Consider the following 25,113-nt stretch of genomic DNA (forward strand, 5'->3'; position numbering starts at 1 on the left):
GATCCACACAGTCAAAGGCTTTGGCATAGTCAATAAAGCAGAAATAGATGTTTTTCTGGAACTTTCTTGCTTTTTCGATGATCCAGCGGATATTGGCAATTTGATCTCTGGTTCCTCTGCCTTTTCTAAAACCAGCTTGAACTTCTGGAAGTTCACGGTTCACGTATTGCTGAAGACTGGCTTGGAGAATTTTGAGCATTACTTTACTAGCGTGTGAGATGAGTGCAATTGTGTGGTAGTTTGAGCATTCTTTGGCATTGCCTTTCTTTGGGACTGGAACGAAAACTGACCTTTTCCAGTCCTGTGGCCACTGCTGAGTTCTCCAAATTTGCTGGCATATCGAGTGCAGCACTTTCACAGCATCACCTTTGAGGATTTGAAATAGCTCAACTGGAATTCCATCACCTCCACTAACTTTGTTCGTAGTGATGCTTTCTAAGGCCCACTTGACTTCACATTCCAGGATGTCTGGCTCTAGGTGAGTGATCACACCATCGTGATTATCTGGGTCGTGAAGATCTTTTTTGTACAGTTCTTCTGTGTATTCTTGCCACCTCTTCTTGATATCTTCTGCTTTTGTTAGGTCCATACCATTTCTGTCCTTTATCGAGCCCATCTTTGCATGAAATGTTCCCTTGGTATCTCTAATTTTCTTGAAGAGATCTCTAGTCTTTCCCAATCTGTTGTTTTCCTCTATTTCTTTGCACTGATCGCTGAGGAAGGCTTTCATATCTCTCCTTGCTATTCTTTGGAACTCTGCATTCAGATGGGAATACCTTTCCTTTTCTCCTTTGCTTTTTGCTTCTCTTCTCTTCCCAGCTATCTGTAAGTCCTCCTCAGACAGCCATTTTGCTTTTTTGCATTTCTTTTCCATGGGGATTTTCTTGATTCCTGTCTCCTGTACAATGTCACGAACCTCTGTCCATAGTTCATCAGGCACTCTGTCTATCAGGTCTAGTCCCTTAAATCTATTTGTCACTTCCACTGTATACTCATAAGGGATTTGATCTAGGTCATACCTGAATGGACTAGTGGTTTTCCCTACTTTCTTCAATTTAAGTCTGAATTTGGCAATAAGCAGTTCATGATCTGAGCCACAGTCTGCTCCTGGTCTTGTTTTATCCCAATTAAAAAAAAGAAGCCAGACTACCAATTAGACTGAAAAGCATGATTACTGTTAGGGGTAGTATGGGAACAGACCTTTTGAGAAGATTAAAAGTAAATTAAAAGATATTTGTACTACTGAATGAAATATTCACATGTCAATTTTTTTTTTTTTTTTTACCTTTCCTGTTGTCTGACCATATAAACCAAACATCTCTCGCAACCTCTCTTCACTGATGGCTTCAGGCCTGTCAATCTTATTCCCAAGAATCAGTATAGGCACATTAGCAACAGTTTCATCTGTCATTAGTGACTGAAAAAAACACAAAAACAAAGCAAAATGAAAGATAAGATGTTGATATAAAACCATCTAAAGGGCCCATTGTGACAAGATAGCAAATGGGCATCGAGGGCTCACTCTCTATCATATCCTGGCAGTTTGGCTTTCTTTGGTGAACTTTCCCTACATTTTAAAGTGAGCTGAACGATCCCATGGCTCAATTCTTCTGCCTCTCTGTCTCCTTCTATAAATGCTCACTGTGACTAGACTCAACATCTTGAAGGTGTGCAGACCTGGTTTCATTTCTAATTCTGCTGCTTTTGAGTTGTGAGATCTTAGACAAATAAGGCTCATTGAAGTTCAAAGAGAATCTGCAATAGTAGCACCTACCTTACAGAGTTAATCTCAGAATTAAATGAGGTAATATGCATAGTGCCTGGCACGAAGTAGGAATAAAGGAATTCTCTGGCTCTGTTCCATGACCATAGAACTTACCAGGACTTTTCCACATGAATAAGTACTTGTTTGCTTGCTCTTGGTAGAGGCATGGTCGGGTCAACCTTTCATCAAATCATGGACCTCCTTTCTCTGTGGGCCCAGGTCTAGCACTGGCCTTGCCTACTACCCCTGAGCCCCTTTACAAAGCACATAACCTGGGAGATGAGAGAGGAGGTGGCTACACATGGCCTTGATCACCCCTGGGAATGGTGACAAAGATAGCATGATATACCATTTCCAGGTTCTGGCCAACTCCTGAAGAAACCACCTGGAGGACCAGGTGCTTAAGACCAAGCCACTACAGGAATGCAGCAGATATGAAATAAACTACAGGGACACACACTGCATAGAATGAGCCTAAGCCTTCAGGAAGGAAATCTTGCTAGTACTCCTCGATAGCCACAATTACTCCAAGGTACTTCCCTCTGCATTCTAAGCAATCTCTGAACTCCACAAATTGTCAGGAGTTACATCAGAGGCTGCAGAAAAGCTACACTCTCATTCCTACATCTCTAACCTATTTTCTCAGGCTTACCAGAGTGATTCAACTGTTTAGTTTTAATTATTTAACTTACATCAAGTTCTTCTTTTGATTCTAACAGCCTTTCATGGTCTGCACAATCCACCAGAAATACAATGCCATTGATAGCAGGAAGGTAGTTTTTCCACACTCTTCGAGCTAACAAAAACAATCAGGAGTTAGATTTTATTTGCTGGTCAAACCTAGCAGATGGTTTGACGGAAGAGTCCAACAAGATATCAAGTGTAATTATCCCTTAGCTGCTGCTACATCATATATACTTGTTAATCTTTTACCCAGTATTGCCAAAATCTTTCCAGATGATCAAAGAAGAAATTACAGGTTTTCCTTAATTTGGGCAAGTCAAATATTTTACTCTGCCCCAGTTTACCCATGTCAGAAGAAGAATTACTATTTGCTTACTAATGGACAAGGATGCACATTAAGTTCATTGGAGGGACCACTACTATTTGTTATATGCAGTATTCATTTCTTTTTGACATTTCTAGTTTATCAGTTTTTTGCCAGTGATCAAGTCTGGAGTCAGTGACAGAAGGAAATCAGTATCAGGTTCAGACTTGTTAAGTTAAAAAAAAAAAGCAAATTGTTCTACTCATAGCACAAGTTTATGAAACCATTAGGGTGATTTTTTCCATGACATTCTCTTTTAGAAAAGAAAATATTTTTGAGGTTGCCCTAGAGGAAGGTAACTTTTTTCTCCTGACTTCAGCTTTATAATACACCTTCATATAGAGATGAAGCCTCAACCTCCATTAGGTTCTAAATCTAATCATTATATTCTAGGAATTAGTTTATGTATATTTTAAACAACTGATGTATATCTCAAATGTGCTTTCTCTAGCCACAACCTTTGTAGTATTCATTATTTATGAATTACTATGTAGTGGGTACTGCTAAGTACTAGCATTTCAATCCCAGAAAGTTTAGTAGAGTCTGAAATAAGACAGTCATTCCAATCCTTAGACATGTGTACAAATGCACTAACCGCTAGGTGAGTATAGTTGAGAGCACTCCCAGCTGGGAGCGGCTACCAGGGGAGGCGGCCACACTCACACTGGGCCCTGAAAGTGGGTGACCTGTGTGCTGATGGAGGCCACATAAGCAGAGGCGGGAGAGCAAACACCAAGATGGTCTGGTGTGGCTGGAGTAATAAAATGAGAAAGGGAATAGTGGGAAATAAAGACTCAGAAAGTAAAGTGTGATCAGGTCATAGAGATCCTGAATACCAGGTCAGTGAGTATGGCCTTTATTTTGTAGGTAATGAGTTAGCCACTGAAAGCTTTTCATATGGAGCAATAGGAGCAATGACATATTCATAACATGATTATGACAGCAAGAGAGAGGTGGGCTGAAGAAGAGAAAAAATCGAGGTGAAATTTTACTCATATGCTTTATCACCAAAAGCAATTCAGACTGGAGTATCATGAAAATCATCCTTTGCATTTAAAGCATTTATCCAGGGGTGATAATTCCTAAATTTTAAATCTACTCTGGCTTTCCTTGAATAAAATGAGATTTCATGCACTTTAACATAATGGTCACGTTTTTATTAAATAAAATAAAACAACTGTAAGAGTAGTAGAATCTCACCTTGAACATGTCCACCCAGATCAAAAGTTGTAAAGGTCATGCCAGCAATGGTTAGTTCTTCTGAAGCTAAATAATAATACAAAATCTTTTTAAAACATGAAAATTAGAAGTACATTTCTGGTATATACTGCCACTTAAAGTTTGATTTACTTTAATTCCAAATAAGGTCAAATCAAAAAGGAATTCTTTGTTATAACTCTCATATTGCCAGTATAATGTAAGTAATTGGTAATATTCAATTCTAGTATTCAGTGCCCACCACAAATCCAACTTATTTTTCCTTCTCTATCCAGCTGAAATTGACAATTATTTACTGTGAATTCAAGTGACTGGTCTAACCTAATAATTTTTCCTGTTATTCATCTTAAATGATAAAGGTGAAAAAACAATATTTTCTCATGGCTGTTATATTTCACAGGTAATGGTTTTGGGGCTTCCTAATGGCTCAGACCATGAAGAATCCATCTGCAATGCGGAGACCTGGGTCTGATCCCTGGGTTGGGAAGATCCCCTGGAGGAGGGCATGGCAACCCACTCTAGTATTCTTGCCTGGAGAATACCCATAGACAGAGGAGCCTGGTGGACTACAGTCCACGGGGTTGGCAAAGAGTCAGACACAACTGAGTGACTAAGCACACACACACACAGTCTTTAATGGCAAACATAATTCTAATAAAAAATTTGGCTATTATTTCTTCAAATTTTTTTTCTGCTCCCTTACTTTCCCTTTTGGGATTTTAGTGATAGGTTTGCTAGATTGCTTAATATCGTCCCACAAGTCACTGAGGCTTTGTTCATTTGTGGTTTTTTTTTAGTCACTTTTCTCTCTGTTTTAGTCTATTTCATTGACTTAAGTTCACTGATCTTTCCTTCTGCAGTACTGGTGCTGTCTAATTTGCTTTTAATCCTATCCAGTGTAAATTTCATTTCTGATATTTCTCTTTTCCGTAAGTTCCATTTGGTTCTGTCTTAAATCTTCCATTTCTCTCCTCATTATGTTTGTGTTTCCCTTAAATCCTTGAGCATATTCATAACAGCTGTTTTAATGTTCATATTTCCTAATTCCATCATCTTTTTTACTTGTGCCATCAATCTGTTTTTACTGATTGATTTTTCTTGTGTTTAGTGATCACACTTCCCTGCTTCTTTGCATGTCTAGTAATTTTTTATTGGATGTTGGATTTTGTTGTATCCTTTTCAGGGAAGTTGGGCTTTGGGAACTCTCTGGTGGTCCAGTGGTGAAGACTCAGCCATCTCACTGTGGGGACCCTGGTCAGGGAACTAAGATCCTACAAGCTCCAGGGCACTGTCAAAAAAACACACAAAACACCCCCAAAATAAGTTGGACTTTGTTCCTTTGTTCTGGCAGGCAGTTAAACTGCTTGCAGGTCAGTTTTAAAGTTTTGTTATGGTAGATCTAAAGTAGCCTTTACTTTGGAGCTACGTTAGCCTCATTACTAAGATGTGCTTTTTTGGAGTAGTCTACACGGTCTTTTCTTTCTGGCTGGTGGGTACGTGGATTCATAGCTCCGTGTGAGCTCTGGGAATGAACTGGCTAACCAGTTCCCTATAACTTCTTTTGACGGGCTATGTGTAGTTTTACCCTATGTATGCACAGATTGGTATTCAGCTGTGAATATTTCTGGAGTTCTTTCTCTACAGAGCTGTTTCCTCTGTGGTAATCTGCCCAGCAAATTCTAGTCACCTCAGCCTCCCCAAATTCTGGTCTCTTGTCTCCTCAATTCAATAAGACTACTGGGCTGTGTTTGGGTTTCCTCTCCCTACACCATGGTCTTAAAATTAACCCCTGTGATAAAACTTAAAACAAACAAGGGTTTGTTTTTCTTTTCTCAGGAATCATAGCCCTGTGCTAGCTATTGCCCAATATCTGAAAACAGTTGTAGTGTATATTTTTGTCCACTTTTCTAGTCATTTATAGTGGGAGGGTAATTCCAGACTCCATTATTCCCTCACGGACAAAAGCAGAAGACTGCTACAATTACAGTGAAAGGTTCAGTACAATTGTTAACTATTCAGTATAGCTATGAGACCCCAGAGTAGTTTATCTTGCTAAAAAATTCTGTAGGAAGACTGCCAGCTGAATGGATAATTAATACAATTTGTGTTCAAAGCATGATCCTTTCCATTAGGAAAAGATAATGCTTGGACGTGGCTGGCAAACTATCTCTATGGTTACAATCTCTGGTACACTCCTTGCTTTATAAAATGAGTCCCAATTTGATGAAGATACAGAACACTGTTAACATCCCAGCACGTTCCTTCTTGCCCTTGCCGAGTCAGTCCACACCTCCACTCCCAGAAGCAAGCACTGATCTGAATTCTATCATCACAGGTTTGTTTTGCCTGTTTTAGAATTTTATATAAAGGGCATCATATAGTATATAACTTTTGTGACCAGCCTCTTCCATGCAATATTAATATGCATTGTGTGCATCTGTACTTTATTCCTTTTTGTTGAATAGAATTCCATTGTTTATCCATTCTTTTAATGAAGGACATCTGAACTGCTTCCAGTTTGGAGTTAATACAGGTAAAGCTGGTATAACAAATATTCCTGTATGAGGATTTTGGTGAACATATTTTTTCATTTTTCCTAAAAAAATATCTAGCAGTAGAATTGCCAGATCATAGGGTAGATACATGTTACCTTCCTCCCATATTCATTAAAAAAATTTTTTTATTGGAGTATGGTTGATTTATAATATTGTGTTAGTTTCAGGTGTACAGCAAAGTGAATCATATATATTTATCCATTCTTTTTCAGATTCTTTCCCCATACAGGTTATTACAGAATATTGAGTAGAGTTCCCTGTACTATACAGTGGGCTCTTGTTAGTTATCTATTTTATATATAGTGGTATGTATATGCTAATCCCTATCTCCTAATTTATTACTTGCCCCATGTTTCCCCTTTGATAAACCATAAATTTGATTTCCAGATCTGTGAGTCTGTTTTGTAAATAAGTACATTTGTATCATTTTTTACTAGATTCCACATATGGCTGACATCATGAAATTTGTCTTTGTCTGACTTACTTCACTTAGTATGATAAATCTCTAGGTCCATCCATGTTGCTGCAAATAGCATTGTTTCATTCTTTTTTATGGCTGAGTAATCAATCCCTGGGTTAGGAAGAGACCCTGGAGAGGGAAACGGCAACCCACTCCAGTTTTCTTGCCTGGGAAATGCCATGGACAGAGGAGCGTGGCAGGCTACAGTCCATGGGGTCACAAACAGTCGGACACAACTGAGTGACTAAACAACAACAACAACAACAACATTCTACTGTATATATGTACTACATCTTCTTTATCCATTCCTCTGTTGATGGACATTTGGGTTGCTTCCATGTCCTGACTATTGTAAACAGTGCTGCAGTGAACACTGGGGAGCATGTATCTTTTTAATTATGGTTTTTCTCCAGATATATGCCCAGGAGTGGGATTGTTGAACCATATGGTAGTTCTCTATTTAGTTTTTTAAGGAACTATCATACTGTTCTCCAAAATAGTTGTACCAATTTACATTCCCACCAACAATGTAAGAGGGTTACCTTTTCTCCAAACCCTCTCCAGCATTTATCGTTTGTAGATTTTTCTGAGGATGGCCATTATGACTGATGTGAGGTGATACCTCATTGCAGTTTTGATTTCCATTTCTCTAGTAATTAGTGATGTTGAAGGCCTGTTTATGTGCCCTTTGGCCATCCATCTGTCTTCTTTGAAGAAATGTCTATTTAGATATTCTGCCCATTTTTTAATTGGGTTGTTTGTTTTCTTGACATTGAGCTGCATGAGCTGTTAGTATATTTTGGAGATTAATCCCTTGTCAGTCTCTTTGCAAATATTTTCTCCTATTCTGTGGCTTGTTTTTTATTTTTTTTATGGTTTCTTTTGCTATACAAAAGCTTTTAAGCTTAATTAGGCCCTATTTGTTTATTTTTATTTTCATTACTCTAGAAGTAGATCAAAAAAGATACTGCTGAGATTTATGTCAGAGAGCGTTCTGCCTACATTTTCCCCTAAGAGTTTTATAGTATCCAGTCTTATATTTAGATCTTTAATCCATTTTGAGTTTATTTTTGGTATGGTGTTAGAGAGTATTTTTAATTTCATTCTTAAAAATATGGAATGCTTCACAAATTTATGTGTCATCCTTCTGCAGGGGCCATGCTTATCTTCTCTGTGTCTTTCTAATTTTAGTATATGTGCTGCTGAAGAGAGTACACATAATGCTTTTGATTAATTGAAAATATAAGCTAAAATGAATGTGAGATGCAGGAAGGTTGAGATAACATTTGTTTTGTGCCACTGTTTTTACTCCTAGTACTTAGAACAATGTCTGACATAAAGCAAGTGCTCAAAAAATATTTGTTGAATATATTAAAAAGAACATCATAAAATTTTAAAAGTGACTTACACCTAATATAAGACCACTGTGTAATCTCTTCCAATTCTGCTGTTTTTGCAGATAATTTTATATACTCAATTTCACCATGATTTTTCTTTAACAGTATTGTTCTTGTATCAGAATCTTATTTGTCAAGCCCCACTTTCTTCTCCTAATGTAAAAAAAAAAGTATCAATTTTATGAAATCTTCCTTTTCCAACTTGACTCACTAACAGTTTTAGAGATAAAATCGTAGTTTGTTTTGTTCTGTTTTCCTTCCTTGTTCTTAGTATATTTACGGAATTAAATTAACTGTTTTATTATTTACTTTTTAGTCCAATTCTCAACTTTATATTCATTTTTAAGGCCGACACTCATTATTTCAAAATCTGTGGATTAGCTTGTCTTTAAACTCTCTGTGTAGTTGATTCATAGTCTTTTCAACAGTAAAACAAGTTCATAAGTTTTTGTTGTTGTGCCATGCAGCATGTGGGATATTAGTTCCCCAACCAAGGACTGAATCTGTGTGCCCCCACACTGGAAGCTCAGACTCTAAACCACTGGACTTCCAGGGAAGTCCCCCACAGGTATTTTAAAATTAGACTTCTGTTTCTAATTTTAAAGTGACTAATTTTGTCACTTTAACTTGACCCTCTCAATAGTACCTGTTACATAATCTTATTAAGAACGATACGTATTTAGTGATTTACAGAATCATTATTAATGTCTTTCAGTTGGCTTTCTAAAAGAAAGCGCAGCAAATTATTTTTCAATTACTTTAACACTTTCTAGGGAATTCCCTGGTGGTCCAGTGGTTAAGACTTGGCGCTATCACTGCTGTGGGCTCAGGTTCAATCCCTGGTTGAGGGACTAAGATCCTGCAAGCCATGGGGCCTGGCCAAAAACAAAATAAAAGAAAACATTCTATTAAGTGTATCAATACATGCCCTGTTTTTTGGAAGAAAAATTCTATGGTCTTTATATTAGAAACAGTTCAGGTTGTTAGAACCAGAAAAATAACTGGTTAATAAGTTAAGAGCTACAGCAAAGTATAAGACTATAATCTGTCCACTGAATAATGATTAAAATAGTACAGTTCTAAAATTTGAAAGAAATTTAGGTTATATAAGAAAGGTAATGCTGACTATTTATAACCTAAGTAATATGTGGTTGAATATACTATCATAATCCCTGAGACATTAACTTTTTAACTCCTCTAGTTGGACAGAGGTATACTAACTATAAGATGATACGAGTATTATTTCAAGATCTAAATATACTCCCTGGAGTTGGGTCACTTATCATTTACTATATTAAGAACAAGGGAAATGACATGATCATAATTTATCCACCAAAAAACAAACAAAACCTTTTGGTTAGGGCCTATGAATTGGTATCACTTCAAGTAACACACTGTATGGGAGAATATACTTACTGGGATGTAACGTGGGCACATGTTGTCCAAGTCTGTCATCTTTTAGCATGTGTAGCAATGTTGTTTTTCCCGCATTATCCAATCCAAGAAATACCAATTTACCAGTTTTCTTATATAATCCTGCAGAGTAAGAGCTATGATTAGTCAGTGATATCTGACATAGATTATAGAAATAAAATGACTTTAAATAAAAGTATAATATAATCTTCACAATTTAGTTATTTGGATACTTTTCCTAATTACCCCAGATTTTTGATAAAGAGACACTTATTAACCTTTTGAACTTTTAAGATTTTATAAATTGCCCTGAAAAAGCTTGGATTTCTAACCTATTTTTAGTTTTGAAGAGCTATTTTAAATCTATTATGATTTGGGACGTCAGATCATTATAAAACTAAACTTTGCCCCAGTCAGTGAATGTGTGTGACCTAAACTTATCTTGCAATACCAAAGTGCCAATTCCCTTGATGATTTAACTTAAATCCTCTTTTTAATTTATCCCTTGACAAATATCTGTACCCTCTACTAGAGAAACATAAAATACTTGAGATCATATATTTATGAAGCTAGACCAAAAGAAAAATGTGAGTTTTTTTCAGTAAAAAAGTTTAGTTCGCTGTCAAATTTACCTGAGAATAAGGTTAAACTATTAACATGACTGCGTAAAACTAAGCAACAACAAAAATATCCAAGCACATAATTTTAAATATATCAATCAAGCACTGATAGCTAAAGTGATAAACAGATAAAGACAGCACTGACTAGTTTACAGTAGACTGACATTTATTGCAGAATTCCATATGGAGCTTTTTATATATATATTTCAAAGACTTTTCTTAGAGCACTTTAAGGTTTACAACAAAACTCGAAGGTACAGGTATTTCCCATATACCTCTGTCCCCACATATATAGACTCTCCCCCAAAAGAGGACAGAAGTTTAATGACTTATGTCCATCATTATACAGAATATTTTCACTGCCCTAAAAAGTCTCTGTACTCTGCCTATATATCCACCCTACCCACTGCCCAGCAACCACTCATCTTTTTATGGTCTCCATATTTTTGCCTTCTCTAGAATGTCATGTAGTTGGAATCACACAATATGTAGCCTTTCAGATTGGCTTCTTCCACTAAGTAATATGCATGTAAGGTTTCTCCATGTATTTTCATGGCTTGATAGCCCATTTTCTTTCTCATGCTGTGTAGTATTCCATTATCTGGCTGTACCGTAATATATTTATCCATCCACCCACTAAAGGACATCTTGGTTGCTTCCACGTTTTGGCAATTATGGCTAAAGCTGCTATAAATATCTGTGTGCAGGTTTCTGGATGGATGTAAGTTTTCACTTCCTTTGGGTAAATACCAAGGAGCACAACTAATGGACTGAATGATAAGAGTATGTTCAGTTTCATAAGAGAACAACAAACTGTCTTCCAAAGTGGTTATACCATTTTGTATTACCACCAGTAATGAATAAGAATTCCTGTTGTTTCACATCTCCATCAACATTTGGTATTGTCATTTAGTATTGACAACATTTGGTATTGTCAGCATCTGAATTTGGGGCATTCTGATAGGTATGTAGTAGTACTGAACTTTATTTTTCATGCATTTAATTGTCTTTTTTTTTTTTTTTTTTTTACTTTTTTTTACTCTCTCATCATTTAATTGTCTTATGGAATTACATAGAAGTATATGAGGACAGGGAACACAGAAGCAACTCAAATTTAATCAGTAAGTGAAATTTTAAAGCTATTAGGCAATTACAGATTGGGCTATCCATTTTCTAGTAAGTTCATGCTAAAATAACATTTAGTTACATACCCACATTTAAGTTTAAGAAGTAAATTTTTTTTCAAGTCCTAATCTTTTGATCATGTATTGACCAACAACCTGGATCCTAAGGAGAAAATTATCTTCCACAGTCATTTGAGCTGGGATACTACAGCTCTCCTTTAATTATGAATATGACTAATAATCTCCTTAAACATTTATATTTCTTAAAAGGTTTCTACATAGATTGTTTATAACCAATGCACTCAGTCTTATCACCCTAGCTTTTAAATCGTAAAAGTGTACCAGATAAGATTCCAAAGGGGAACAGCTAGAGCATTTAATCTTTCAACTGGATTGAACAAAATTTCTGTTCTGTGGTAGGCACTGTTAAACACCTGCATACATTATTTCACTTAATCCTCAACTCTGTATAGGAGCATCATTATCGTCTTTTTTACAGAGGAGAAATGAAGACTCAATTAACTTATTTACTCAAATGCTGAAGTCAGGTCTGACATTTGAACCCATGTCTGATCCCAGACCTTTGGTTCATTTCCATTTCTCTACACTGCCTCCTGTGTTAGCACTATTAACTTTCTTGTTCCTGACTGTGATGCAGTCTTTTTTGCCTTTTCAACATAATTCAGGATAGATTCATTGTTCTGTAAACTGAGATACAGATTCCAACCTGTTATAATCCAAAAGGTCAGCAAAATAAAGTTTAAAAACCCCTATTTCTGACCCAGTTCTTACAAATATGTGACAAAATACTTAAGAATTCTCTTGGAGGTAGTATAGCGAGATCTGACATTTGACCTGTGGTAGAGCAACAGTATAAAGTAATGTGAGGAATTTTATTTTTAAAACATAAAGGAAAACATCCTGGGTTTTTTTAAATTTGTGAATATTAAGGTTCAACTAAGAAATAAAAATACAATGACAAAATTTGACCTTATACTTTCATCCTTTTAATATACAGTAGTCAAAGAAAATGTATATTTCCCAAGCAAAATTTACTTCCTCAGTTAAGATTATGTTTGTGGAGAAAGAAATATTTTTTATATAGAAGATATCATTCCATAAGTACAGTTGTGGCCAGTTTGAACTATGTTTATCAATTTGTAATTACATGAAATGCTTCTCTTTCTGCCAATTCAAATTAGAGCAAAAACTGAAAACAGGGGACTAGAAATATTTTTGTTAATTATTGCAATAGTAAAGTTGTATATATCCCAACATAAAAGTTAATCAAAAGTTTGTCTTTGGGGGGAAAAAAAATCCTGTTTCACTGAAAAATGTGAGAAGTCAAGAGTGTTAATAAAAGAATGAGAAGCGAACGTTTTTCCTATCTGTAAAATCTATAAAGAGAAGATCACTAGTCAGAATCTCTGGGTAAACAAGTCTCATTTAGTAGGTTAAAAAATGCCATTTATAATATATGAGGTACTTGATGGAACATGCATTTTTATTAAAAAAGCAAAAATAATAATGCCTTGGATTCCTGTGAGGATTACCTGAAGTAAAGGATGTAAAGCTTTTATGGAAACTGGCTAATAAATGGTAGCTATTCCTGCTAGTAATATGCTTATCAGCAACCTTAGGAGGTAGGAATTGTTAATCATTTTACACATAAGGAGATTAAGGCTACAGTGGAGAAAGCAATTTATCTAAGAATACTTCATAACAGGTATAATGAGTAGTTGAATATGTTTGCATGATTCCAAAGCCCACATCTGTAACTACTGGGTTACATATAAAGAGGCTCTAGACAAATAAAAGACACTTTTATATAAGTAGGATTAAATGGGATAACAAAAGAGAACAAAGGGCCAACATTACCTAAAAACTGTAGCACACTGCTGAAACCACTGTAAATCCAGTCAAATATGAAGGACATAGCCAAATCTTATAGGGTCTGGAAAAAAAAGTGGGATTTAGTAGTCAATATTAAATAGCAACCACATTAAACATCAACGGTGAGTAAATAGTCCTATAGCAGCCTTACTACAAAGAGTTAAATACTCTTCCAGGCCAGTCTAACCTGGTCTATACTGATGCATAAAAAACAAAATGCCATTAAAATACCATGTAGAGACCATTCCCTGCCCATCAAAGTAGCAAACATGAAAAATAATTATAACAGTCAAGACTAGAAAAAATGTGGTAAGAGAAGCATTATTAATGGCAGTATAAATTGGAACAAATCTTTTTTAAAACCAATTTGGCAGTAATGTATCTGGTGATACAATCTGACCCAAGAATTCTACTTTTAGAAATTGTCCTAAATATGGAAAGGCTTTATGTATAAAGATGTTCATCAAAGTATTACATAATAAAATTGTTAGAAATAATCTATGTTCAATAGTAAATTAAATTCTATTGCCTATGAAATATTTACCAAAACGTTGGAGTAGAGGGAGAGACAGAGCCAAAAGGAAAAGAGAGGAAATTTATGATCATGAAATAAGTTTCTGAATCTGATTTTACCTATGGGGAGTAAAAACCCTTTTTCTTTTTGTCTGGGTCTTTTGTAGCAGTTGGTACCAGACAGTATATTTCTGGTTTTATTATCTTTCTGCATTTTTCAAATTTTAATCATGTTACTAAATGTAAAAAAAAAAAAAAGTACTAAATCAGACTAGAAAATGCAGAGTGTAGTTCAATTCAGCATTTACTTGACATGTACTTAATAAACTAATATACCTAATATGAAAAACAAGAGAAAAAAAAGCCTCTTTAGAAAATAAGTATCATTTCTACAAAAATATGCTTTCAGATCGACAAAGTTCATTTTCTAGAGCTAAACAAAAGAACCTAGGCCCCAAACTTGGGCCAACTCTGAGAAGTTTGAAGGGCCGTGCTATCTTTGCTATTCTTTAGACAAAGTATAACACATAGCCCTCCTTTCTTTAACCACCTCTCCTCCAAAGTGGGCTAAGCTGGACAAAGATGGGCCCACCAGGCTCAGAATTTCCTAGAGGGTTAAGATATTGAGACCACATCACCTTGAGAGTGAGAAACAAGGAGACAGCCTACCTAGTTTGCACAAGGCCTAGCAGTCTTTACTAGGAGATTCCCTGGATCCTGGCAGTAGTTTCTCCCCTCTTCTAATAACTTCTTGCTTGAACCAGCATAAGTAGAATTTTGTTCTTGCAACCAGTTGATTTCCAGATTAACACTGGCAAAGTGAATAGTTTCATTTGTCAGTATCACAAGAATGTGATACTGTAACTACATGCTGTAACTACAAAAGCAACATAAATATGTAAGAAGAATCTATTACCTTAGAAGTTACTATTTTACAAGTTGAAAATTACAACTCCTTCTACTATTATCATTTTAGGTCATGGAGAAATTGAGACTTAGAGAAAATATATACACGTGGCTTATCTTTTCTGAAGATTTTTAGGTATATGCTTTTCAAAGGAAATCATAATAATTTTCACTGTAGAAAATCAAATAAAGCAGTGGTGTGTTGAGTTTTTTTCTTTCTAATTCAATACATACTTACGTAGCTCATATTACATCCAGGGTCCTAAGCTAGACATTATGGGGAATACAAATACTGATGACAAAGATGGCTCATTCTCTCAAAAAGATTATAGAGTGATAAATTAGCTACACAAATACAACTAAACTGAAAAATGTTAGAACTGAATAGGATATTATCTAAAATGGTAACAACTCACCCTATAGAGTTTCAAGAATTATCCAAGCACAAGGCGGGGAAAATGCCCATACTGTAAATCCTAAGCTACTAGGGGAGTAATGATCATAAGAGCATAGAAACAAAACAATAAAAATAAATAACAGAGAGATGAGGTGGGCTTCCCTGGTGGCTCAATGGTAAAGAATCCACCTGCTTGTGTAGAAGACGCGGGTTTCATCCCTGAGCTGGAAAGATCCCACAGGCTGCGGAGCAACTAAGCCCGTGCACCACAGCTGTTGAGTCTGTGCTTTAGAGCCGGGACCCACAACTATTGAGCCCACGGGCCATAGCTACTGAAGCTTGTGAACCCTAGAGCCCATGTTCCCCAACAAGAGAAGCCACCACAATAAAAGCCCATGTACCTCAACTAGAGAGTTGCCCGTGCTTACCGCAAGTAGATCAAAGCCCACGGAGCAACAAAGACTCACCACAGCCAAAAATAAATTACAAATAAAAAAAAGACATGAGGTATGTGTGTGCATACTAACAGAAAGAGGTATAGTGAAGTGAAAGTCGCTCAGTCGTGTCTGACTTTTTGCTGCCCCATGGACTATACAGTCCATGGGATTCTCCAGGCCAGAATACTGGAGTGGGTAGCCTTTCCCTTCTCCAGGGGATCTTCCCAACTCAGGGATTGAACTGGGTCTCCCGCATTGCAGGCAGATTCTTTACCAGCTGAGCCACAAGGGAAGCTGGAAAGAGGTATAGTATGCTCACAAATAACACTTTATATTATGTATGAAAACAAGAGAAAACCAGTCCTGCTTGTCTCTACATTCAAAATCTGATTTTCACAGTTCTGTGGTGACAACAGGGTACAGCTAAGGAAAAGTTTCTTGGATGGTGATTGGGTACCCATAGCCTGAATGGGTACAGCAAAAAGTCAGGAATTGTTAGATGATGTAACTGGGATTAGGGGATCGAGACTGAGAGTAAAAATCAATGGGTGCTAATTAGTGATGCAGAAGCCAGATTGATAAACAAATCTGAGATTAAATTTAGACATTTGGTCTTCATGCTGGCTACTTTTAATATGTGAACATAAGAAACAATGCTGGACCAAACAAAAAAATACCAGCTACCATTTATTAAACCTCTGTGAGCAGTATGGTCTAGAGGTTAAGAGCAGCAGCTCTGGAGCTAAGACTTTCCTAATATTTTAAGTAACTTATTTCACTTTCCTCATCTGTAAAATGGAGATAACAATACCTATCTGAGATCGTTGTTGTGAAGATTAATTACTACACACAAAGCATTTAGTGTTGAGCATGGAGGAAGCACCCGATTTTAGTTGCTATTATTATTATTTCTTCCACTACGTGGCTTACAGTACTAGGCACTTTACAAATACCATCACTAAACACCTCAACAACCTTTCAGAATAAATATATTATTGATTGCATTTTGCAGAAGAAGCTGAAGTTACTAGTAAGTAAAATTCAATGTTTAGTGATTGGCACATCTATGTTTCAAACATGAGTCTGACTTCCACATCCATCCCCTTTTCCTTGCATTGCACTGGCTCTCTAAAGCTTTATAACAGTTTTAAAGGTTTAAAGTTATTTAAATTATTACATAACATTTTAAAATTACTTCAGCTCATGACTCTGACATGTAATTCCTTCTTCTCCCTCACATCCCATGGCCAGTCATTCCTTAGTTCTATCAATTTCTGCATTTTCTTTGATTCTCACAGGAGTCACCTGGTCAAAATCTTTGTGTCACTTTCCTAAACTACCATCTTAACATCAAAATGTGTTTCTACCCAGTTGTACATGCCCTCCAGAGTAGCTTCACCAAAATGTCATCTCGGACTTGTTGCATTGTCAGGGTGACTGTAACTCCCAGTTGGCTGGGTACAGTCTCAGTAAAGTTATTTCAGTGTAATCATTAACAGTGCTTCCCTTCTCAAAAGGGTCCTGATTTAGGTGTTAAATTATATGGCCGTTCTGCTTGTGGATGGAGAGCCACTGGAGGTTTGTGAGCTGAGAAATGATACAGTCGAACTCCTTGGTCCAGGCAGTGTTCCACAGCCTACTTGTAGCTACCTTTCCAAGCTTATAATACATATCACTTCCCTACTTGTAGCTTTCCCTGGGCTAAAGTAAACTGCTTGCTCGCGACCTGTACTTTACCTTAGAACATCTGCCCATTATCCTTCCCGGGATCAGAATGTTTTCCCATCATCTCTGCCTAAAGTCTCCTTGCCAAATGCTATGGAAGAAATTAATTCTCACTTGAGATAGTCTTCAAGGTACAGATACAGGTGGAAGAACCAACAGAACCCAGGAAGGGTAAAAGAACTAGAAGAGACAGGCCAGAAAAGAAGTCAGTCACATTATATGCAGAGATGTCACGCTAGCTTTGGTGACAAGGAGGCGACTGTTGAGAGCATGAGCAGCTTGCAGTGAAGTGGTAGTGCAGAGCTGTGTGACCTTGAACAAAGTAAAATCTCTCGGGGTGTTTTTTGAGCAAACAAGATAAAATGCAGAAAATAAGTATTTAAAATCTGGCCTCTGTTATTAATATTATTGAGAAGAGAATGAGGTGGTTAGCAGGTGGAGGCAGTGAGGAAATTCTTCTGTCAAGAAATTCGAAATGGGGTGAGGCAAGTGAGATTTTCTTCTTAAGGGAGGGTAAAGCTTGATAATGTTGATAAACTGAAAGGAAGGAGCTAGTGGCAAGGAATAAGTTAAAAATGAGAAAGAGAAGGAATTAACCAAAAGGGGCAAAGTCTCAAGAGGAGCCTGGGCAGAGAGCACACTCCTTCTCTAAGATGAAAAGGAAGGCCAGGAAAGGTGAAGGAGTGTAGAGAAATTCTGAGGAGCAGAGTGAGGATTAGAATAGCTACTGTGGGGGAAAGATCAAGGTAAAAGATGGCTAAAAAGAGCCAGTTTCTAAGACTGAAACATTCACAGCAGTGCCAGTCCGCACTGACTTCTATCCCTCCCGCTGCTCCCCCGGCCCCGCCCCAGCAGTGCCCAGCTTTAGAGAATAAGGAGCAAATATGTATTAGGGACTTCCAGAAGAGCAAATGAAAAAAGGGGAACAAGAATTTGAGAGCACTAGTGACAGAGGCTGAAGTGGTCTGATCAGAAGTTCAGGCTGCCTGGATAAAGTTACAAAGGTAGACAAAGTATGGGAATGGGTAGGGATCAAAAGCAGGCTTCTCACAGAATAGAAATGGAAGAATAGAGGAAGAGTCTTGAGTTAAAAATAGCAGATGTACCCTCCAGTTCCCTTTCCCATCGGATCTACACCCTGGTCTTGGTGGTCGTAAAAGGAGGAATAGTAGTACTGAAACTGCTCGTGGTGTGTGCTGTACAGCATGTGGGCTAGTTTCAGACAAAGTTGAATACAAGAAAAAAAAAAAATAGCAGATGTAGATGTAGTAAAAGGGTGCAAGAAGGGAAAGGGGGTCAGAACTGTGCCAGCAAAGTGGAGGAAAATGGGGGTTCAGAATTTAAGGAAGGTCTGAGTGGTGGCAAGCTCCAAAGTACTGTCCACGCCGATAGGCAGTGGAATCACCTAGAAGATTGGAGGGCAGCATTACAGAAAGCAAGACTGTGAGTCAAGTGGCAAAGTCCTCACTGAAGATGACTGTTGGTAGGTGAGAGACTGAGGGAGGGTAGAGTGGGTAAGAGGGTAGCCATGCAGGTAAATGGATTTTTTTCTGTAAGGATTTGCTTTTGTAAAATTTGTCCCAAGATAATTAATAACATATATGGGAAAACTCTTCTTCAGAAATTAATGAGATATTTATATTTCTATAAAGTCATGGCTTCTGAGATCTTTAAAACAAGCTAGGAGTCATTAATCATTTTAAAGTAGATTTAAAAATGCCAACTAAGAGTAAAAGTTACTTAGCCGCAAACAGATACCTGAGCCCTGAGAACAGGTTACACAACACCATGAACACCCTATTAAGACATGTGAAAAGCAAAGGTCAAGAACAAGGAAACATATACACATCAGCAGATTTATTTATTGCACGAACACCAAACAGGAAAAATCACTTCACAGATTAGAAAAGTGATCTACTCAAGTAATATGAAAATCAGTGCAAAGGGTATAATGTAAAATAAATTCTCAGATTACAAATAACTTCTGAAAGCCTTGCCACATTAAACTTATAAGGATGATTCCATTTATATGAAATAGTCCAGAATAGTCAAGTCTTTAGAGTCAGTAGATGAGTGGTTGTCAGACTGGGGGGAAGGTGAAATTGGGAGTGGCTAATGAGTACTGGGTTTCTTTTGGGGTGATGAAAATGTTTCTGGAGTTACTGGTGATGGCTGCACAACATGACTAAACTAAAAACACTCAATTGTACACTTACAATGCTAAGTAGTGTATGTATAACTATCCTTTATGGTATGTACTCTCTTTCCATAAATTATTAAAAAATTAAAGAACCGACTCATTGGAAAAAGACCCTGATCTGGGAAGGACTGAAGGCAGGAGGAAAAGGGGATGACAGAGGATGAGATGGTTGGATGGCATCTACCAATTCAATGGACACGAGTTTGAGCAAGTTCTGGGAGATGAAGGACATGGAAGTCCAGTGTGCTGCAGTCCATGGGGTCGCAAAGAGTCAGACACAACTGAATGCCTGAACAACAACAAAGTAATTTGGGCTTCCCAGATGGCTCAGTGGTAGAAAACCCGCCTGCCAATTCAGGAGACTGGGTTCAATCCCTGGGTCAGGACGATCCCCTGGAAAAGGAAATGGCAACCCACTCCAGTATTCTTGCCTGGGAAATCCTATGGACAGAGGAGCCTGGCAGGCTTCAGTCCATGGGGTCGCAAAAGAGTTGGATATGACTTGGCAACTAAACAACAACAATATAAGTAATTTAGCAAAATCATTTAGGTGTGAAATTTTAAAAAACATACATAAGGGAAAAAATACACATAAGACGACAAGATACAAATACTCCAAAAAGTAGTGCTGGTAGAAAATAAAAACTAGAATATTCTAAGGAGGTAAATCCTATTGAGAATAGGATTCTAGAGTAAATACATTAATAACTTTTGGAAGCAAAGCATCGTAGAGCTGTGGTAAAATGGATGGAGTAGAATGGATGTCCTAGAATTTAAAAAATCTAAACTGAATGTGCATCCCTGCCTCTTACCCGGCCATATTACATGGCATGCAGAACTTCCCCCACCAGGGATAGAAGTTAAGGGTGCAAGAAGGGAAAGGGGGTCAGAACTGTGCCAGCAAAGTGGAGGAAAATGGGGGTTCAGAATTTAAGGAAGGTCTGAGTGGTGGCAAGCTCCAAAGTACTGTCCACGCCAGGGGGCACCCGTGGTGGAAGCCCCCTGTGGTGGAAGCATGGAGTCTTAACCACTAGACCACCAGGGAAGTCCTGAATGTGCTTCTTTTGAAATACTATAATTTCATCCTGAGAAAGCCAATCTTTATGAGCCCCAGTTTGCTCTTCGATATAAGGGAAATACCACCTGCCTCACAGAGTGCTAAGAAGGATTAAATATGATAACATACATGAAAATACTCTGAATACGCCATATAAGGTGGTATTAATTCAGACTAAATCGATTGAAAATCAAAGCACAGAACTTTCAATGACAATTTTGAAATCAACTTCAATATTAATCACTACTAATAAGAAAAAGATTTTTAATGATGTTCTGATTTTACTTTAAATATTAACAACATCACTGTCCCACTAGAATAGTTTCCTTCAAATCCAGGTAAGGAAATTTCAGTAGAAGAGATTGATCACAACTTTCTACACAATTTTGTCAGGCTTATAATTATAAAGTGAACAAATTCCATAAGATCAGTACACTATCTGTAAACCAATTCAGGAACTATAAATACCTCTCTCTCAGTTTCAGACAGTACTAGAAATACAAAGGCCAAATTCTGGCCTTGTTTTGTAGAATTTCAGCAAGCCCTGTATCTTGGTCCCTCGGGGATCTAGAGGATTGTTTCCAGGCCCCTACACCCCACACCCTCTCCTTAAGTCTCATATAAAAGTGTCACAGTATTTACATACAGTCTTCACACTTCCTCTAGTATACTTTAAATAATGTTTCAATTACTTAAAGTATCTAACACAAAGCAAATAGTTGTAAATACAATGTAAATGCCATGGAAATAGTTGCCAGCACTTGGCAAATTGAAGTTTTGCTTTTTCAAACTTTCTGGAATTTTTTTTCCCCAAATATTTTCCATCCGTTCTTGAATCCTCAGAAGTGGAATCCGTGGATAAGGCGGGCCAATGCTACTCCTAAAAGTATGGACACTGATGATGTTGAATGTTTCAAAATAAGGCTGCTTTTAAATACCCACCTCTAAAATTATTAGATTTTCTTTTTACAACCTTTAAAGTACTGAAACAGTGATGCAAATAAAAAACTCAAGAAAACATTTGAGGACTGAATGTTTAGCAATTAGAACAATGGAACTAAATCTTTTGGTTCGTGTAATGAACAAAAAGTACATACTCCATTTTCCTTTAAGGAAAAGTGATGCTTGACTAAAATAAGGTTAAATCTATGACAGATGTAAGTTGGATTTTTTTTAAGAGGAAAAGGGAAAAAACTTTAGATTTTAAAAAGCTGTGAGGGACTTCCCTGGCAGTTCAATGGTTAAGACTCCAGAGGCCTTCCAGTGCAGGGGGTGTGGATTAGATCCTGGTCAAGGAGCTAAGATCCCACATGCCTTGTGGCCAAAAAACCAAACCATAAAAATGTAAGCAATACTGTAACAAATTCAATAAAGACTGCAACAATGGCTCACGTCAAAAAAAAATCTTAAAAGTACTGAACTTACCTATAATGAATTAAAATAAAAACTGACATAAGCAATGACTAATTCAATCACTAAAATACTTTTAACTCAAATTGTTCTAAAAGCTACATACAAGGAAGGTAAACTTTTCAATACCATGATCTGAAAATTATTTGCTTAGTAACGTTTTGCAGAAAAATAATTTAAATGACTTTCAGCCAAGTGTACTTAAAAGAAGGATGGAGAAATAATCATTACTACAGAATTCTGATTTATAAGCTTCAAATATATGGCACTGATTTCCATTTCTGATAGACTATTCTTTGGTCTCAATTCTTGCTCAAAGTGTAAGGCAAAGGAGTTAAAATGTACCCTATGTAAACTGCTAATCTGCATAATTAATGACTGCTTCTCTAATATTTCTAAAATGATGGCAACACCTTCCTCTTCCACAAACTCAGGAAACATCAATGAACTATCCTAAAGTTTTTAAAATTCAAAATATTTTGATGACAATGCCAAGTCCACTAGAATATTTGATATACAGATTATTTTGAAATATCAGCACCACCAATTGTTGACAAAATGTAAACCTTCCTTATTCCTCATCTGTAAAATAGAGATACTACTACTTCCTCAGTGGATTGCTGTATGGAACTAAACCTTTTGGTTCGTGTAATGAATTAAAAGTACATTAGCGCCTTACACATCGTAGACAACAAATGTTCCTTTCCCTCTTTCATTTGCCTCACTGAGACTCTAATTGGTGTTCTAACACTGAACGCAGAACAGTCTTCAGTGTGAGATAAAAATGTGCAACTAATAATAGGTTTACTTCTTCAAATTAAAAGTATTTCTTCAGTTCATTCTGTCCAATATACCTAATACCTTAAAATTTCTGACTAGTTTGGTTCTTTTGGTCAGTGATGTCAAGAGTTTCATCTGTTGTCAAAGTCAGTATTTAAACCTTGTTGGAAACTCTTGGGACAGTCGGTAAATAACTGCAGCTTTCCCCCAAGAGTATAGTGTATCTTTTCCCCACTCAACTGGGCTTGGGCAATGGGAAAACGTTAACTACTAGTAGTAAGGAAAGCCCGATTTGTCCCCACACTATGTGGGAGAGTTGAAAACAACACGTCGCGTCACTGCCTCTGAGATGTCAATGATCCCCGCAGCCTTTACCTTACCTGGTAAGGAAACTGAGGCTAAGGGCAAGGAAGGGCTTGGCTGCAGTTCAGAGTCATCTCTTTGATTCCTGAAATAACCACCATTTGACAGCAGCGGTGTCCTATCCAGACGGCCGTCAGAGTGGCCCCGCGAAGCACGAAAGGAACCTGTCGTCTTTCCCGCCGCCAGATTCCAGGGCAAAATACAGGAGCCCCTTCCCCGCCCGGCTATAGGCAGGGGCATCGAGCGGGCCCAGCCCCAAAGGCGCTCCTTCCCCGGGATCGACAGCTGCCGCCCGCCAGTTCTCCCAGGACGAGAGGCCGCCACTTACCTGCGGTTGAGAAAACGCAATTGCTTGCTTGGCGTCGGCCCTATTCACTCCGACACCGAACTGCAAAGAACGATGGCTGCCGCGTCCGTAGTTCGCGTTAGCTCCTTCCGGGCCGGCGGGTGCTTCATTCCCGAAGGTTCGCAGGACAGCAGTGCCACGCGCCTGCAGTTCCGCCTTCCGGCGGTTCCGCGGACAGGCTCGCAGCTGAGTGAGCTCCGAGCTAGGACCTGCTGCCCACACAGGCTGAAGGAGTTTCAGGCAGAGAAGGTAACACCGGTTCTTAGCTTGGGGAAATTATACGTGACATCCTCTTTTCTTTGTTTCTTAAAAATTACATTTTCAAAGTGCACCTGTTTCTTGAGTTCAACAAGTAATTTACAAAATGTAACTATGTGCCAGATAATGTGTTGAGCTTTCAACAAGGCTGTCTTTACTCCGTCGTTCTTTGCTAATGAATGTTGATCTTTAAGACTGTCTTGACTCCGCTGTTTTTTGCTCATGGATGTTACTTTTCTTAAATGTATTCAAATAGGAATACTCGGATGCCTTGAATGAAAATGTGATGGCAGTGCTTCCAAGATTGCTCTCAAGCCTAGGATTCTTTCTCGGTGATGCAAACAGAACAAGGAGGTGCTTGGGGCCTGAAGCAGTTATTCGATAGATTCCAACAAGCCTATTACTGGCTCTGCTGGATCTCCCCCTCTTTCATCCCAGCCTCAGGAAATGACTTACTCCATTGGTCCTCGCTTCTCACTTGTCATTCTTTATGCCAGACTGCTTCCCCAGATATCTCCCTCCACCCAGCTAACTCCTACACACTCTTCAGGTCTCAGCACCAGTAGCTCTCTCATCAGACTCCCTCTCAGATTCAGTTAAGCCCTCTATTTCAGGTTTCCCCAGCAACTGTACAATTTATCTTATGATTGATTGAAGTTATCTTGCTTATAATTTTACAATTAAAATGTATGATTATTTATCTATAGCCTCCCCAACAGACATTCTGTCAGCTTCCTTAGGTCAAGAACCATATCTGCTTTTTCTCCTGTTGAACATATTTTCAGTGCTTGACATACTATAGGTGCTGAATACATTCAAGCAAGTGATTCATTCATAATATAAAGGACTCTTAGGTACATTTTTGTCCTCAGGGAGCTAAAGAATTTCCCTGGAGTCCATTGGTCTAAGTTGGAGGAGCCTGCTGTTCTAGTCTGGGTTTCCCTTTATTCTCCTTTCCACTGATCTAATCTTCAGTTTGGTTTAATAAATACTTAAAAAAAAATTGGAGGATAATTGCTTTACAGTGTTGTGTTGGTTTCTGCCACACAACAACACTAATCAGCCATAATTATACATATGTCGTCTCCCTCTTCAGCCTTTCTCCCCCACCACAATAAATACTTTTAAGTGGCTTGAGGCACTTCACTGGGCTTCTCAAAATTACACCACAGCTCTTTTCCAGAATTTGAAAAGATATTCCTGATATCCTTGGCATTTGAGTTAGCTT

At 37.7% G+C, this 25,113-nt stretch overlaps 3 protein-coding genes and 2 non-coding genes across 15 annotated transcripts in view; 3 read left to right on the forward strand and 2 right to left on the reverse strand.

Moving 5' to 3' along the window:
* SAR1B (secretion associated Ras related GTPase 1B) overlaps window positions 1-23,703 on the reverse strand; it is a 30,611-nt gene extending 6,908 nt beyond the window's left edge. For 3 of the 6 annotated variants that reach the window (XM_081502923.1, XM_081502920.1, XM_081502918.1), the window contains exons 1-7: window positions 23,610-23,703; window positions 14,676-14,817; window positions 13,479-13,554; window positions 9,860-9,979; window positions 4,014-4,079; window positions 2,458-2,561; window positions 1,286-1,417 (exon numbers count right to left, since the gene is read on the reverse strand). In XM_081502923.1, the coding sequence (XP_081359049.1) occupies window positions 1,286-1,417; window positions 2,458-2,561; window positions 4,014-4,079; window positions 9,860-9,979; window positions 13,479-13,536 (480 nt within the window). In that variant the 5' untranslated portion in view covers window positions 13,537-13,554; window positions 14,676-14,817; window positions 23,610-23,703. The remainder of the gene's footprint in view (window positions 1-1,285; window positions 1,418-2,457; window positions 2,562-4,013; window positions 4,080-9,859; window positions 9,980-13,478; window positions 13,555-14,675; window positions 14,818-23,609) is intronic. The other 3 variants (XM_081502921.1, XM_081502919.1, XM_081502917.1) reach the window with 1 other exon arrangement.
* The window catches only part of SEC24A (SEC24 homolog A, COPII component), a 111,560-nt gene that overhangs the window by 13,194 nt on the left and 73,253 nt on the right, over window positions 1-25,113 (forward strand). The gene's annotated exons all lie outside the window — the stretch shown is intronic.
* Window positions 8,155-8,261, reverse strand: LOC145511757 (U6 spliceosomal RNA). Its single transcript, XR_014058138.1, has one exon. It is a non-coding gene; the product is annotated as a U6 spliceosomal RNA (small nuclear RNA).
* Window positions 17,947-24,585, forward strand: LOC145510905 (uncharacterized). The gene is made up of 3 exons (XM_081503086.1): window positions 17,947-17,951; window positions 23,390-23,876; window positions 24,142-24,585. The coding sequence occupies exons 1-3, from the start codon at window positions 17,947-17,949 to the stop codon at window positions 24,268-24,270; spliced, it is 621 nt and encodes a 206-aa protein (XP_081359212.1). The 3' UTR covers window positions 24,271-24,585.
* LOC145511830 (small nucleolar RNA SNORA61) lies at window positions 18,576-18,699 on the forward strand. The gene has a single exon (XR_014058205.1). It is a non-coding gene; the product is annotated as a small nucleolar RNA SNORA61 (small nucleolar RNA).

This window comes from Giraffa tippelskirchi, chromosome 6 (genome assembly GCF_054371585.1).
Source record: "Giraffa tippelskirchi isolate mGirTip1 chromosome 6, T2T-mGirTip1v1.2.pri, whole genome shotgun sequence".
NCBI classification, from domain to species: domain Eukaryota; kingdom Metazoa; phylum Chordata; class Mammalia; order Artiodactyla; family Giraffidae; genus Giraffa; species Giraffa tippelskirchi.

What these genes read in the sequence shown, in the direction of transcription:
- LOC145510905 (XM_081503086.1), top strand. An exon ending in AGGAGTTTCAGGCAGAGAAG is followed by an intron (nt 23,877 to 24,141) that starts GTAACACCGGTT and finishes GTATTCAAATAG; the next exon opens with GAATACTCGGATGCCTTGAA.